This window comes from Mytilus trossulus, chromosome 6 (assembly GCF_036588685.1).
Source record: "Mytilus trossulus isolate FHL-02 chromosome 6, PNRI_Mtr1.1.1.hap1, whole genome shotgun sequence".
In the NCBI taxonomy this organism is placed as follows: Eukaryota; Metazoa; Mollusca; class Bivalvia; order Mytilida; family Mytilidae; genus Mytilus; species Mytilus trossulus.
Window position 1 is genome coordinate 50,276,739 of NC_086378.1, and position 18,241 is coordinate 50,294,979.

At 30.6% G+C, this 18,241-nt stretch overlaps 1 protein-coding gene across 1 annotated transcript in view; it reads left to right on the forward strand.

Moving 5' to 3' along the window:
• Window positions 1-760: 760 nt before the first annotated feature.
• The window catches only part of LOC134721475 (short transient receptor potential channel 7-like), a 73,784-nt gene continuing 56,303 nt past the window's right edge, over window positions 761-18,241 (forward strand). The window contains exon 1 of the mRNA XM_063584527.1: window positions 761-876. Within this exon, the coding sequence (XP_063440597.1) occupies window positions 861-876 (16 nt within the window). The 5' untranslated portion in view covers window positions 761-860. The remainder of the gene's footprint in view (window positions 877-18,241) is intronic.

An 18,241-nucleotide genomic window follows, 5' to 3' on the forward strand; every position in this document is an offset into this window, starting at 1 on the left:
TTTCTTTTGTATGGGTATAACAATGATAATTTGCAATGCACTCTTGTAAATAATTTGCTTGATCCTGTATTGATGATTACAATTTTGTTATAAAATCATTTCCAATAATGAATTGATAATGGATCGACTAGAGACAATTTAAGCTAGGCGCAAACATGCACAAACGCTGTGCCTCGTCATTTGCTGTCAATGATACATGTACAATGTATATGAATAACAGCACTTTGGTATATATATGTACTATGTATACAGCAACAAGACAGTAGACCTGTTTCATAACCAAACTAAACTCAAAAGCATCTAGTTTTAGTTATGTTTCACTTATTCTTTTGAAAAGAAATGAACATATTATATATTTTTAGATAAAAAGTTTGATAATTATATTTTTAGAATATGATACTAGTGTTTTTAATTTAACCGAAATATCGTGTTAATCTTTTACTCCGAAGAACAATAAACCATTTATAGATTTACAGCAAAATAATTTTAATAAAATTTCCCAATGAGAATTCAGATCAGCAATTAAGCACTTATTAATCATCCGTGTTCAATTATCGATATTTAAGTTATTTTTAACCTGATGATTTCGAAAGATTACAGTTAAAGTGTAATGTGTTGGTAAATCAGAAGTTTGCTTTACTCGAAGATTTAATTGACTAAATAACGTATGGTTTTACGTCGCATGATAATTATGATTATTATATACGAAGTATCAATTTTTAAAATTTGTACTTCATTTTCACGTGTCGCACAATTAAATGATATGGAATTAGTTGCTATGGTAATCCAGGTGTTTTCGTTAGTATTGACTTTTTTATGAGGTCATTTTACAAAATTGTTTTCACGTTTGGATTATTAGGATGGTCAGACCTAGAGGTAAGCAAATGTTTAATTACAAATTTATATGGACAATTATCAGAAGGATTTTAACATTGGCATTTCAAATACCAGTTGTTGTATGAATGTACTTGGTTTTGGATTGTAATTCTTCAATGTATAATGAAACATGTTAAGTCAACCGGACAAATAATTTGAATGATTTCCATATATTTCGAGGCAAGAATGTATTAAATCAGTAGTTTCAGTCTAATATAAGCACACACTCACGTATATTCAATATTTTGGAGTCAAACAAGTTTTCAGTTTATTTAAAACAATGTGACGCAAAAGAGGAGACCTGCATTTTTTTTTAATGAAGAATGATAAACATTGAACTTAAATTAATAAAATTGAGAATTGAAATGGGGAATGTGTCAAAGAGACAACAACCCGACCATGAAGCAGACAACAGCAGAAGGTAAGCAACAGGTCTTCAATGCAGCGAGAAATTCCCGCACTCGGAGGCGTCCTTCAGTTGGCCCCTAAACAAATATATATACAAACCTCCTTTAGTTATAAAAATGAGCATAATTACTCATATATTTGATATTACATGTAGTAATATCCAAAGTTGATATTACATGTAGTAATATCCAAAGTTGATATCTGGAAACACTTGCATCGACAAATGTTTCGACTGATTTTATCTCTAAAAGGACTTTGTACATTTTATGTATCATTCATATTACACGACCAATTCAGCCACACTTGTCTTTATTGGAACAATATTAAAAAAGGTTTCAATATTCCGAATTCTGAACGACACCATGGTATGATGAGTGGACAAATTCCAACAGCACTCAGAAATACGAGTTATACAATATATTATTTCTATTACATAACATAGACTATGACTTTTATATTTAAATTTGGGTTTCAAATTTACAAAAATAGTTCCATTGCATAAGATATAATCCATTAAATGATAACAAACGATTGGTGCCTATATAATTTTTTCATTAATATGCTTTTAATATATTAAAATAAATAGGCATAGCATATGTTACAAGGAGAACAAAACAAACTAACCCCAAAACACAAAAAGCAAATTAAAATGCAAACGATCTTTTATTAATGTTTGTACTATCTTACTTATCAGTTTAAAAGTCGATGTACTATCTTACCTACAAAATGTAATAGTTTCAAAGTCGAACGTATGTCTTTATAACCCTAAGAATGGTGTTATCATCCCGAGCGAACACCTGTTACATCTGTAGTCTGCACAATTCTGGAAAACGCAACATTTTTTTTTTTATTTTGGTATAAGAGAGGAGGTCATATGGTCATTACTTATTCTTAATAAACAGTCTATCAAATAAGAGCTTGATAACATTATCATTGAAAAAAGAAAAATGAATAACTTTATATAAAAAAAAAAAAGGGGAAATAAGGTGAATAATGTCTAGTTCACACGTACATTTAATTCGAATCGAATGCGTATCGATTTCTCTAATTGCGTTCACACACTCTTCCTTTTTATTTCGAATGGGCTTATTCACATCAGAAATCCATTGTTGTTGATACCAAATAAAAATTAACGTCGTTCGGACAGTGACGGGCATTGCAATTCGAATTAGAATTAACATTTTCGCGTATAACGTTTAACATTCGAATTAAACTAATTCGAATTAGTCAGCGCGAATCGAATTCCAATTACGTGTGAACGCAGCATAACATAATTTGGAACATTCATTTGTTAGTGCAAGGAGGTTATATGAACCTCTTTGGTTAGAGCAACGAACATGTTAAGTTTTTAACTTCTACTTCATTTCGTCTTTGTAAAGAGTTGTCTCCCATATCACATGTCTTCTTATCTTTATATAATTTACTAATGTTATCAGGTTTTATTTTGTTGAACATGAAACTTTTGATACAACTAATTTAACAAGTGCCCTACACGCCAATGGCGTACAAGGGTAATAAGTAAGTAATTTAACAAGTATGAAAGTAACAATCCCTAAAATAAATATCCTGCATAGTTGTTTGGTATAGCTTCTGTTTGATGACGGCAGTACTTGAATAACCGGGAATAGGTTTAAAAATAAAAACTACAAGCCACTTTTTGTGCTAGTCAACCATTGGTGGTCATAGGCTGTTTCCAGCTCTTTGGTTGGGTTGTTGTCTCTTTGACCCATTTCAAAGTTCCATTCTTAATTTATTTTGTTTATTTATACTTTCTATTGAATTTTATAATATCATTTTGTACAGATTTTTAATAGGGAAAACATATCGATGAAAACTGTAAAATTGACTTATTTGAAAGGTTTAGAAGCTGGATTTGCAGAAAGAACATCTTTGTTTAGTACGAGCTTAAATTGATGGGACTTAAAACCTTATTTCAAAGGCTTCATCAGGAGCTAATTAAATTTTCCTTGTTTTCTAATACCTAGCTGAATTTCCCATTTGTCATCATAAGGATTTGATTTTTACTGAACTAAAATCACGAAATTATACTTTGAGTCATAAATTTCTAACGATAAAGTTTAACAAGAAATGTCGTAAATTTGAAGATTTGTCATTTATTGTTTTCTTTTTTCAAGGTGTTGATTTGAAAAGCCATTATATTTTTAAAAGTCACTGAAAGTAATAAACACTATCCTTGACATATAAACTTCATTCTCGTTTGAATTGTTTTACCTTGTCATTTCGGGGCCTTCTATAGCTGACTATGCGGTATGGGTTTTACTCATTGTTGAAGGCGTTAAGGTGACCTATAGTTGTTAATTTCTGTGTCATTTTGGTCTCTTGTAGAGAGTTGTCTCATTGGCAATCATACCACATCTTCTTTTTTAAATTTATGTATCTATCTAGAATGAACCCATATTTCAAAATGTGTAAACTCGTAGACGTGAGATAACTACAAAAGTGTACATATACCTCTTTCTCAAAAAGATATAAGAAAGCCGACACAGATTTTTAAAAATATACAGGTCTAATTTGTTTCGAGATAAGGGTGTTGGTGTAAGGACAGATAACTCTGTTTCTAAAACATTTTTCAAGTTACAATTTGGTGTGTATTTTGAAACAAATTGCATATATATACTCATAAACTAAAGATAATAATTTGAATTATATTGGCACTTCCTTTGAAAATATTGTGTCCCAATTGTAGAAAAAAGAGAATTATCGAACGACATACTCGAAGTAGTTTCCATAGAAACGGACAGATCTAAACAGATCAAATTCCAAAGAAAAGAATGAACTTGTACATTGTATTTAGAGTATGCAATGTGCCTATAAATTACATGTAAATGTATCTGTGTTATGCACCGGTGAAAATTTGACATTGCTTACTTGATTGTACCGTCGATTTTTTTTTTTTATAATTTAATGAAATGTTTTTTATGTGTCTGAACGTTTACGTTGAATCGTATGCAAATTTCATAAATTCCTTATCGTCTGGAAATTACAAAACGCAAAATATTTTCTCGATAACCTCGTTATTTTTAAGATTTGTTACTATGATTAATTGTTTTCCTTCAGAAAAAAGACATGTGGTTTGATTTATTTGTACACAACACGTGGTTCCGGGACAACATTCATTAGTATGAAAAGAAGCAGACAACAACATATGTTTTACAATTTGTAAGATTTGTTTTAAAAGCAACTACAAAATTGCACGATATAAAGATCCACCATATATTTTTTTTGGTAAAGTTTTTTTTTACAATGTCATGCATGGGGCAAAGTGCTACAAATAAAGGTCACAGTACATGTAACAAATACCGATGTTCAGTAGTCATTACACGAGAGAGAGAAATCCGACCACAAAAATTGCAAGGAAAACACATCTTATCGGGACCTTTTATAGCTGACTATGCGGTATGGGTTTTGCTCATTGTTGAAGGCCGTACAGTGACCTATAGTTGTTAATGTGTGTGTCATTTTGGTCTTTTGTGGATAGTTGTCTTATTGGCAATCATACCACATCTTCCTTTTTATACATTAATTATTGGAGGGGAAAAACGGAACAACAGAAACACTGAACTCCTACAAAAACAAACTCCAAGATACATAAAATCAGACTATTTGATAACAACTATATTTTCTTATTTTCTGATTTGCCCCTTTTGTCTTAACGTGGAAAGAATAAACCAGAACCGTCGGACCGGGAAAAATTACTTCAATATAAATGTTTGGTTAACCCGTATCAGATTGCTCTATGCCAGTAGAAATTATGTTTTTAAGAACTTACGTTTGAAACGAATTATTATTATTTTTGTTTAAAAGTATGCTTAATTTTATTTGTGGGTGTTAGTTCTAAGTTGTATATACTAATACACGATATCATATGGAATATACTCCATTGAAACACAGGCTTCCGACAAAATGAATGAATAGCTCAAATTGAGAATAAATGAATAAAATTGAGTTTAAGTTATGTTAAAATTTAGCAACACTGTATGCAAAAAAAAAACACAAACAAAATCAATCCAATCTGCGCGATAAAAGATATCACATTCCGGAAGAAAATTACTTTTGAAGCATCTTCAGGAATGATTTTTTACGTGTACAGTTTGATTTGTAGAGACGGAAGAACACTTCAATGGCTTAGTTTCCTTAATACTGTAAAATGGTTAATGTTTTCTAAGGTTTCGTTTCGAGTAATCTAGGAAAATTCGCAAATTAAATACAATGTATCAATTTCAATGAAAAGTACTTTTTGTTTACATTGCGATCTATTTGTGGAGTGATTTGTTTACATCTGAAAGCGATTCGTTTTGATAACCTATTAGATTATTAAGACACATCAGCACAAAGTTTACACAATATGAACGATTTTTTTTTCTATTCTTGTTTTAATTGCAATTCATATTACGATTAGTATAATATTGAAATCTTTCCGATTATAAGATTTTGTAGTGATCATTTTATACTGTGTAAAGAAAAAAATTGGCGAAAAACTGAAATTAAAAATGAAAATTAAAGATAATTTTGAATGCGTGAAAAGATGTGACCAAATAATCGTCACTAGCAAGCATTGGTAGTTCAACATAAAACCATCAAATCAATTTGACCGGTTATATTGTAAAATTGCAAAGTTATAACATGATCAACATAGTTTAAACATATCTTGTACAATTCTCCTTTAAAATGTAAAATCTAAATTCATGATCATGATAAAAGATAGAACTATAGACATGATACTGACTCGATCATCATCAGACCAAATATGCGCTTTATCGTCCATAATTAATATTTCTTTAAAAAGCTACAACTAAGGAACAAACCATGTGGCAATTTTAATTTTTTTTGTAACTTTTATTCTGTTTATTCTCTAAGACTTCTTTAATATTCATAAACTTGTTTACATTTGACATTTCATGCGTTGATCAATATTTCTCGGTCTTTGTCTATATTAGTAAAGACTATAAGATCAAAGACACTTAAGTAAATGAGTTTAATCTTTAAACTTATACGTAGAACAAGGAAAACAATATTTCTAAGAATACTGATTTAATCAATATAAAACATAATAAGGACTGTATCATTCATCCATAAAGTTCAGCAAATAGTTATTAAAAATGAAGAAGAAAGACGTGTATCAGTTTTAATTACTTTTTCATTTGTGAATGGTAGTTTTAATTTGCATTTTATAGTTGTTTGTATTTGCTATTAAACGATTTAATCAACATGATCAAACGGTCAATAATTTGGTATCCTGTTGCGATTTTTTTCATTGGCAATCATACCATTTTATTCAATAGGACTTTTTTTTATTTGAGCGCTACTATGTACTAACGAGTCTTTCGTATTTGAAACGCGCATCTTTTTTAACAAATTTAAAGCAAGATATTCATGATGATTTTTTTTTTATTGAATTTAACATGAAAATTATCCTGTGTCCACCCTTGCACAAGATCTATATGTCAATCAGATTATCCAGTATATTCGTCATAAATAGTATAGTCTAAGAGACACTCACGTTTGAGGATGTTATTTGATACATGTATCAACTATGTGTTTCATACGTACATGTAACTTATATGCACCATTCCTCTTTGCATGCCTTAAAGTTAAATAGTGCAATTCAATCCAATCCATAAATACCTGTTCCGTCATGTAAACTGATATTTTTTTGCTCTACATATTACTCGGGTTACATTGACACATTACACAGAATCAATTAATGCAACAAGCTCCAAGAACTTGCTTTTTTACCAGATAATGAAACAATTTTAAAACCAATGAGAGATTAATTTATGCTGTAACTGTAAATCAACTATCATATATTTCCTGTTTCAAACATGAGGTAAAAAATCTATACGAAAATGTAAATAAAATTCTTTTCACAAGATAATATCTTGTCCGGTTACTTGAATATTTAACTTTCAAACGGAAGTCAGTATTGAATCTAGCGTTTTAGAGCATTCGATTCACTATTCTGGAATAAAAAGATATAGGGCAAATGAAGTTTTCATAAGGTTGATTATGACATTAAAATAAAAAATAAAAAAAGCCTTTTCACCGATACATCCAGACATAACAATGGAAATATTCGCGTTTAAAACACTGTAAGTGCATGACCTGCTTTAGACTACATTTGTACTAGCTCTTGAGGGTTACCATGTTTTGTATTGGCTATACTTGAATTTCCAAGAATAAAACTAAATGATATAACTAAAACAGGAATAATAACGAAAAAAATGGCATTCAGCAATTTCCTTCTCGGCTGAGTCAATAGCAAGATTCAAGATTTCAAGATTTTATTGTACACTCTGACAGTTTACACTGTTACAAGAGGCAGATATACATAATATACAGCTTGACAAAAGTGGTATAAGATTTGTATAATAACAGAATAAAATTGAAATAAACATATATACAGGTCAATTGAATATAGGTCATCAAACACACCGTAACATATGGTTGTTTGACACGTGATTTAAACGATCAAAACAAATACACATATCATGACATACATACATATATATATATTTAATATGATCAATTGGATTATAACACAACTTGAATTAGGTAATAACTAGACAGTTTCTTTGATCAAAAATACTTCATGATTTTTTGCAAAAATAATGCGACATTATTGAGTACTTTTATATTACAATAGTATAGCAAACCAAAGAGCTTGTCCTCTGTTGGATAAAAAAAATAAGATCTTGGTATATGCATTTTTCTAATTCTTGCAATATTAGGGTTACAACATACTAGCAGATAATGAAATTCATTTCCTATCACCCCCATGTCACATAATGTGCATATTCTGTCCTCACGAGGTATATTTAACCATCTACCGGTTTCCATAGGGAATTTTAAATTTGAACATTGCAGTTTACTCAATTGTACTCTGCGTTGTTTATTTAGTTTTACCAAGTAGCCTTCAAGACAGAAATCCCTTTTAAATGATAAATAAAGTTCCCCTCTTGAGGCACTTTCAGCCATACTGTGCCATTTTTGTACAAATTGGTCTTGTAAGATTTGTTTAACATAATATTTTATACAATTTTTACTAAGAATTTCTTGGCTATCCCATACAAACGATAAGCCAACATCATTCAGTATAGATTTCACATTCAATAACCATTTTGATTGCATATTTGCTGAACAATGCATTTCATACAATAACTTATACATACTACTAGACAGTTTAGAATCATTCGAAAGTAGCTTTACCCAAAAATTAAGTATACGTAATTCTACATGTATGTCTAGTGGATATCTACCTGTTTCGCCGTACACCATGAAGTTTGGCGTTGATCTACGGACAGAGAGCACTTTTTTTAGAAATTGCAAGTGTACAGTTTCCAATATGTCTAATTTTTCATATCCCCAGATTTCACTCCCGTATAAAAGTATAGGATCAATCAAAGAATCAAATAGCTGAAGCTGTAGATCTACTGGAATAGATATATTCCTAATCTTTCTATATAGAGCATAAAGTGCTTTCTGTCCTTGTTCTGCTAACTTCTTTTTTGTTATAACAAATTTCCCGTTTTGGTTTAAAAGCAAACCAAGATACGGGTACGACTCCACTCTTTCAATAATTGAACCATATAGTTTAAAATTATCACGCATAGTGTACTTTCTTTTGGAGAATACCATTACTTTAGTTTTTTTCAACATTTACTGACAGTTTCCATATATTACAATATTGTTCGAATACATTTAAACACTTTTGCAATGCAGCTGCTGATTCAGCTAAAATTATTGTATCATCAGCATACAATAGTATAAATAACAACAAAAACGTATTTAAGTGTTCAAGAGCTTTTTGTGATACGGTTTGGAGTCCAGATATACCATTTTCACTGAAAAAAGTCTCAAGGTCCGAGAGAAATACAGAAAATAAGAAAGGAGATAAATTTTCCCCTTGACGAACACCAACTTCACAAGGAAAAAATCCTGATAACTCACCCCCCTTTTTGATGCAAGACTTGATATTGCCATACATATTATAAATAGCCGTACCAAACACTACTAACGGCGAGAATCATGTAACAGCGAACAACACAACTCAAAATTAAACGCTAAGCTAGAGAACGTAGATATATTTGAACACAGGATTAGCTACGTGACAAAAAAGAGAACTCAAGGAGCCAATTTCATTTAATTTCTAACTTTGCGTAAGAAATGTGGAACCCTGTTTTCTTAATAATTCTACATTTACATATGTTATATTTAACAAAACTAAGTTCAGCCCACTTTTTTTCTTTCTCAAATGTCCTGTACCAAGTAAGGAAAATGGCCATTGCTATATTATAGTTCGTTTCTCTGTGTGTCATATATTAATGTTGTATCGTAGTTCTCCTCTTATATTTGATGCGTTTCCCTCAGTTTTAGTTTGTAACCGGATTTGAGGTTTTTTTCTCAATCGATTTATGAATATCGAACAGCGGTATACTACTGTTGTCTTTATGTAACAACACTTATTGTATATATCAAGTCAGTGCATAGGACTAATTATACTCAGCGGAAGATACATAACTAATGAACTTGACTAATAGAAAGAATAGTGAAAAAGTAAAACCATACAAGCTGATGATGTTTAAGCAATCAACCAATTATGCTCTAACAACATAAATCAGATTTTTACTGGTTGCAAAAGTTTAAATTATTCGAAACATTAAGGATTTTCTTATCACAGACACATATTACATTAGCCATATTTGGCACAATTTTGTTTTATCCAACACGGTTTTATACCGTATTTATGAATGGAAGATCAGTGTTCTTCCCGTAGGAACTTGAAGCAACGTTACATTGACATCATTACAACATCGCTAGTCTCGAGTGATCCCTTTACCACTAAACTCATTATGGTATATGCAAATTTAGACAGTGTTAGTCGAGTAATGCTGTTCCTCGTTAGAGGATGACTGGTATTGGTTATGGCATGCATATAAGATTGTCTTGTAGATCGGTGGAAACAACTTTATGTTTATACATGTATTTCGTCTGAAATAAAATTCATTTAAGTAATGATAATGTTATGAAATATAAATGTGTCTCCCCTTCCAAAAAATAATTGATTGTCAGGATAATCATATTTCTCTGTATGTCAAATTAAAAGAATGTATAGTACTAATTTGCTATGAATTTATATTCCCTTTTATTGCTGAACACTTTAACTGTCTTCATATAGGACATTAATAAATTATATGACATATAATCAAGGTAACTACAAATGATTGCCTTAGAATACTTTAGTAATAAATGTGCCTTTGATGGTTAATAAATGTATTAATTGAGTTGTATAAGTTGCTTTTAAGCGAAAACAAAGTCAAAAGTTCATAGTGGTTGAAATTGCATAATCAAAATACGTGTTGTGAAAAGAGTGTCTGTAAATCTTAAAATTGATCATTTTATTTTGTTTACATTTGCCTGTGTAGATTTTGTATGGCGATGTGATTTTTGTGCACTTTTTAAATGATATACTAGTAATAATGATGGTCCAAAAATTTATTTTTTTAATCTGTCAAATGTTTCTTTTGCTGTAGATGATCCGTGTTGAATGTTATGGAATATCTGTGTCAGAGATAACCATGTCTATGTCCATATAGTCTTTTTTAACCACAATCCCATCCCTAGTTTTAAATTAACCGAATGTTAGCAAATTAGCAACATGACGGGTGGCAAAATAAGTGCAGGATTTGCCTACGTTAACAAACACCTCAGACCACCCTCAGTTTTTTTATGGTGCTGTTGTTCCTTAATCTTGTATTTTATATGCAGTGTATTTCGTCTTTTGTTATTTGTCATGTCATTGTTGTTTTTTATTCCCACATTAATTTTTGGAATATCCCTCTGAATTCGCCACAACTCGGTCGTTCCGTACAGAGTAGCGGACTAATCCGAGGATTGACGATTGTATCCCTCTGGGATCATCCACTTCTTTTTTGTGAATATCTGTTTTTATTGGAATGACAAATTATGATACTTTCAATATGAGATCCAAAGGTTTGCTAGTCAATGGAAAAACTTTTCATCGTATGTTTTTACTCAGGTCTGCTAGACAAAATCATTATTGTAGCTATGAATTGAACATGTTTAAACACTTGTGTTTCTTGTTGATAATCTTCAAAGTAGAAATAACGACAATCACTTTAATCAAAGCTCTCTAAATGCTGTTTAGTATCTATCGTTAATTGTTGGTGTAATTTGTTTTTTCCTCGATTATTTTATGTGCTTATGTTTGTCTGGAAGATATGTGTACATTAAGATTCTTGACCAACGCTTCAAAAAAAATAACTATCGATTTGTGATCAGTAGTCATATTAGATATCAATTAATTCTGAGCTAGCATAGTAGTAGGAATATAATCAAGGATATCTATATGTTTGTCCCCTCTCCCTCCTTAATTTGAAGGCCTTTAAAGTTTACTTAAACACATAATTGCAAAATAGGTTAAAAACAGAACTGCATCAGTATTACATGTATATACAGTTAAATTAAATGCCGATGTTTTAAACAAAAATATGTCTTGCACTTTAAAATACACGTATAACATTATTTTACCGCCTTAATCAACATTGAAGTTATAGGAGAAATGATATATCCCTAGTCAATTTTTTTTTTATTGTTCATGAACATATGACTTTTAACATATTTGGTTTGCCAAAAACTAATGTCTCTGCGTGTCCAATGGGAGCCTACCCAATAACAACAAAGTTATACTCAAACACAAAATGGTATGACATGGTCTTGAGTATTTAGTACAGACTACTTTGTTTCTTTGTGCATTAAGGTGACTTTAACATCTTGCACGTTTCATTTTCGATTACATTCGTGCAAACACGAATGCTCGAAAATGGCACCAATTTTCCCATCGGCAGCATTAATTTTCTAATTTAAATATTCAAAAAGGTGTGTTTGTCTCAAATCGAAGTGCGTTGTGAAATACTATCAATTTATGACTTTTCCATCATCGTTTATCTTTGAATACACGCTAAAGGCTGCTAGTCAGCCTAGTTATGCAACTTAAACCATCAAGATAATATCGAGGAAATGTTATCACCATTATTATTTCAGTATATCATAGATTTTCATTAACACTAAAAGTTACCGGACATCTCACCTATTAAATATTGATAAAATTGAATTACATGAATAGACAACAAAGTTAAAGTGTTGAGTTTGGTCAATATTTCACATCCGTTATTTTCTGCAAGAAATTAGAAAACATGTAAACAAGATAAGCCATAAAACAACTGTGTTCGATATCTTTTGTTATTAATTAAAAGGAGCATATTACTTTCTGCCTATAACAATGTTACAAAAATGATATAACTCAAATGTTGCGCTATTACTTCCTGCATATAATACCTTAATGATATAATTCAAATTTTATGCCATTTAGCAAAGAATAATTGCAAGTTGTATTTAATCAATTTATATAGAATTGCATGTTTATAATCTGGCTCGTAAGGTAAAAAGTGCAATAATAATATTCGCCTCAAAACAAAATAACTTGTTCCTGATTTGATTTGTTTTGATTTGAAAGTTAAACGTTTAAGCATTCTTATAGAATATAGTAACGTTAAGGAATATGCAACAGGACGAAGGTAGGACCTTGGGGATAAAAGGGACAATATTTGGCCGAAATTCGAAAAATATTTTATTAAGAAAATTACAAGAAATTCATTCGGATTTTGACATTGCCATTTTTGGAACTCTGCTATACTGAACAATTTTACTTTTATTTTGTCGTTTTACTTCTCATCTTATTGAACATTTCAACCCGCCCTTTTTGATATCCAAATCAACCAAATCACAATATCGGCTATTATTATATCTAAAAAGGTCAATAAGCTGGCAGAATTCTTACTTCTTGTATAACGTAAAACTATATGAATTCCAATAGGTACTTTCCGTGTGTATCTTTTCTTGCAGATTTTTATCTGACTATATTCTTGATGTGTACTTTGTTGAAAACTTCAGAATGTAGTCAGAAAAAGATCTGTTAGATGCGCAGTAAGTAAATGTACCTATTGGAATTCATATAATTTTACGTTAGATAAAATATTGCCATTCAAAATGAACTTCAAGAGTGTCGTCAATTTAGATATTTAATGCCTTTAATTAGTGTCTGGTCATGTTTGAAAATAGTAATATTCATAAGTTCAATGCATATTTATCAATTTATCTGATTTATCAAAACCAGTCTTAATAGGTACACACGTAGTTGACCATGTTTTTTTTTTAGTAAAAGTAACTTGAGAAATATTTGAACAGTGTTATATATAAATGTCTAAAGAAAATGTATGTAACTTTAGTAAATGAACATAAATTGGAGTTCACAAGAGTTGTTTGTGACCAAAAGAATAGTTGACCCGACGGGATTGCAAGATAATACAATAGTTGGCCCTTTAATTTCGAAGATTAGAATTAAGTATTAATATATCCGCAAAGGTATTCAAAAATTTGAAATAACAAAAAGTGCCCCCGCCTATACCCTCCCCTCCCCCCTTTTTTCGAGTATTCGCCTTATATTAATGGATTTGTTGAGAAAATAACGCTATGAATAATAGACCAACTGGGCAATTATTAACCTTGGTACAATTAGTTATCATATCTTGAAAATGCATTGCACTGTATCAATTCTTAAGTTGACTAGTATTAATTTAGAATAATATTGCTTTTATTGCTGGTATACTTGGTGAACTTCACAAATAAATTGTGAAATAATATATCCGTTGCCACACACTGACAAAATTACCAATATCATCCAACTCTGAAAACCCACGGCGTAGTTCAATATCATTCTTATCATTTGCACAGTAAATAATATTCTTACTGAGACGAGAAGAAACAAGTCACAGATAACCGACTCTTAAACTATAGCTTACAAAGAAACAATGTATTTATAATATCATCTTTCTGACGTGTTTTATCACCTACAGATTTGTTTTCAAACTATTCATTTCAACCTTAAGATCGTTAAAATCAACCTTTTATCATGACTAAAAATTGTTGTGTTTGAGTCTTACATGCAACTGTACTACTTTGGATTATTTATTTTCGTTGTTGAATATTTGAATTCGTGTTTCTTTTCAAGTGTAACAACGAAACACACGAAAATTGGTATTAAACGAATAATAATGAAATCCTGAAGTTAGTATATTATTTTAAAAGTCTCAGTAGTTGAAAAAAAACACAAACTGTTTTAAAAAAAGTTTTACAATAACTGCTGTGACAGTATTCCCATGTCTGCACCTATTGTGATAATAAATTATCAGAGACGCATTAAATACACCCATGAGGACGTTAAATTATTGTTGATGCAAAATGATTGATTTAGGTAGAGATCGATTTTGAGGGGTTCTTTCAATAGTTCTACATTATTCTAAGGAACATTAACTGCATGACACTCAATTAAATAAATACCATTATAGTGTAAATAGTTCATACATTTTAAAATGTTATGTAATATGGCTTTCATTTCATTGTAATACTTTTCTCGCCGAGTTCGGTTATAGTTTTATTGTTCGTACTACCTAAATGATTTTAATCCTTTTTTTTTTATAAAACAATTTAATTTTAAATTTCCCAATAATCGTTTCAAATGAATTTGTTCAAATTTATTTGTAACTCGAAGTTATGGAATTTAATACAGAAAACAGATTGCATGAATTACCAAATTTATTGCACATTACAACAGCCTTTAATTTCTACCAATAACAGACATATACGACATCCGAACGAAGACAAACACGACTGAACATTATCAAGAAACTTTAAGTCTAACTTGGTCAATGGACAAACTATGGTGGGGTTAAGGCAGGTTACAATACCTCCTCCTATGTTGAATTAAACCGGTTCTGTATATACAAATTGTTAAATTCACCGCATTTATGAATCAGTGTACGTATTTTGTTTGTTTGTATAAGAGCAGTCTCGAATTTCGTTTTATTCAGTCTGGTTAGTAAATATAGTTACAATGTAATTCCTTAGTGAACGCCTAAAAACATTTGTGCTGAGTTGTTATATTTTAGATATCAATCAGTTCTTAACGCAAAAATACGTTTATAATTATGGTTACCTGTGCGTAGAATATTATTCAGGATATGAACACAACTTCACCTTTTAACATTTTTCTAAAGATTTCGTAAAATCAAATGAAATATCTATTTAAGACTTCTTACTTCAATTAACAAATCACTCCGGTTCCGATGACTCTATTTTGATTTGCACATGATTATTTTGATATTAATGTTAACAAGTAATTTCAATTAATTTACATCAATTTAGTACATTTATCTTGATAACATTTAAATAAACACGCAACTCTTTAATAAAAATATGTCACATTAAGCGAATTAATTCAAAGAACGTCAGTACCACAATGGTTGACCGAGGAATAGACATAGGTTAATACGGACTTATATCATCTAGGAGTGAAACCAAAGTTTGACTAAATAGGATGTTTAAATACGCAGCCACGTCAAATGCCTCGTGTAGTATATAGACTGTCACGCTATCTACACGAAATATAAATGTTACAGTAACTCGCACAACTGTGTTCAGGACTCATTATTTCATACATCGGGGACATATGCAGACGTACATGTATAAAATATCGTAGCGGACCTGTTTAAGACAAATTTATGTCATTTTCAGAGGTCGTATTCATTTTCAGCCACTTGTCCCTTGCATGTGTCGAACGTACCCATTGTGTTAACTATTACTTTTTCTCTCCCTGATCATGCATGAAATATTTGTTACTGAATGTTTAAGTATCTTCTACGGTGATAATGAATTATGAATATTGTACGACAATATCGTACACCAAAACAAGGAAATGAGCTAAAAATGTATATATTGCAATGCATTTGTCCGTCTGTTCGTCGCCTGTTTATATGTTCACCCTTGACCGATACTTTTATAAGGAAATACTGTAGAGAATGGCTTTATAAATGTATTTGGTCATCAGTTTGAAAGAGGAGCTATATATTACGGGTTGTAGTGTTTTTGGATCTATCAGACACCTACATGTACTTGCTTATGTCGCTGGTTTATAGACGTTTATCCCACATCTTACTGTAGTCCACCTCTAGGATGTTATTTCTGAAATGTGTTGTATACTTAAACGAAATCATGACGTAATATAACACCCCTGTACATTAACAATCACATGATACATTGTATACAAATATGAGTTTCCTCGTGCAAAGGAAAATCTAGATGCAGCCTTCTGTCTATTACAGAAGTCAGCATTTGTTTGATTGACAAGTTTGAAGTTTCTAAGTAGGATTTGTTTATATCGGTTTCCGAGTAGGTATGGTTCAAAATACTGGCAACTGCATCTGCATGTAAAATTCATAATATAATCCATCCGCCTGTACATGTATCTATACCCTATTTTCGTTTTGCTCAATAACCAAAGGGACTAATAGTTTGCCATTATGAAATTGAATGAAATTAATTTTTTTAGAGTCAATATTGATTTCTTCATCAATTGTGTATTTTTATAATGCAAGCTTTGACAAAAAATAATATCTGGGATGGTCAACTATCATAGAAAACAAGATATAACAGTCAAGTTGTACTAAACAAATCGAAAACAGTGGGAACAGTGTAAACTAATATTTGAACGGTTTTATCGATAATATATATACAAACAATTAAAAAGGGGGAGGGTTATCTTTATTGTTGGTCCTTTCGGGTTTCTCATCCTTAGTGCATGTAGGAGTATGCATAAGTACAAACAAGTACTTCGTCCAATTAGCTTTGTGTTGTTATGAATTTGTAGCCACGTACTGGGAGAGTGCAAAGCTTTTGGGAGTACGCGGAGGTTTACATTTGTAATAATTTCATTATTTTGTAAACAATGATTGTTTATTGTTTGTTTAAAGCAAGGTAATTGTAAAATATCTGAAAAGAGAATCAATTTATGGGACGATAAAAAAAACGAAAAAAATCCCTGCTGTTGCTTAACCGGATTTTACAAACTTCCTTGATTTATTATACTGTTTTTTTATATTAATTTATCGGTATAATAAATCTATTTAATTTCCCCATTCAGATTTGTAAATATCAAAACAATGAACAGAACAAACTTGTGGTATTTTCAGTGCATACAAATACATTTTATCTATTTATTAAACTAGCAATTTGTAACCTGAAAAAAAAAAAAAAAATGTTGTATAACAGTACTACATCTCATATCTGTATTCACTTGACAATTTATTGTTCTTCAATAAATCGGTAAATCATAGAAGCATGATTCAGAACAGTTATCTCATTTTCAATTTTGTGATGTATGATTAAGATATTTTATATCAATAAATATCCTCAAAGGCATGAATACCAGATATCTCCAGTAAAATATTGTATTAACTTATATTTATGATCCATCTTTGTGTCTGGAGACACCTAAAGCTTCTGTTTAATTATCTGAGTAAACCTCCCTGATTCGTTGTCACGGTTTCCTTAGACAAAACAACGCTTTCAAGTTCTTTGAAAGCACATGCTCATGATAAAGAACAGTAAAAATGATTTAATATGTAATTGTAGCCTTTATATAATTAAAACTGAAAAGTAGGATTATATTTATAATTTAATATTTCATCTATTTTGTTTTTTACAGTTCAAAATCAAGTGCATTTTTATATTAAAAAAAATCTTCAAGCTTGACGGGATGATATTGTGTACTTTAAGAATCGGCAGTTAAACATTTTGTTCATTGTTAAGATTAAAGAAAAAAAGTAGCAGCGCTGATCAGAAAAGCATTTTGCCCACATTTCAGTTAGATATTCCTGTAAACAAGGTTTAACCATACAGTATTTCAATGTACATGTAGCTGTGGTACATTATAATTATACTCAACACTGTTTTGCAGTATTTAATTTTAATGTGAGCCAAGGATGTACAGATGTAGTCAGGTACAATTCTAAAGTAATCTGGT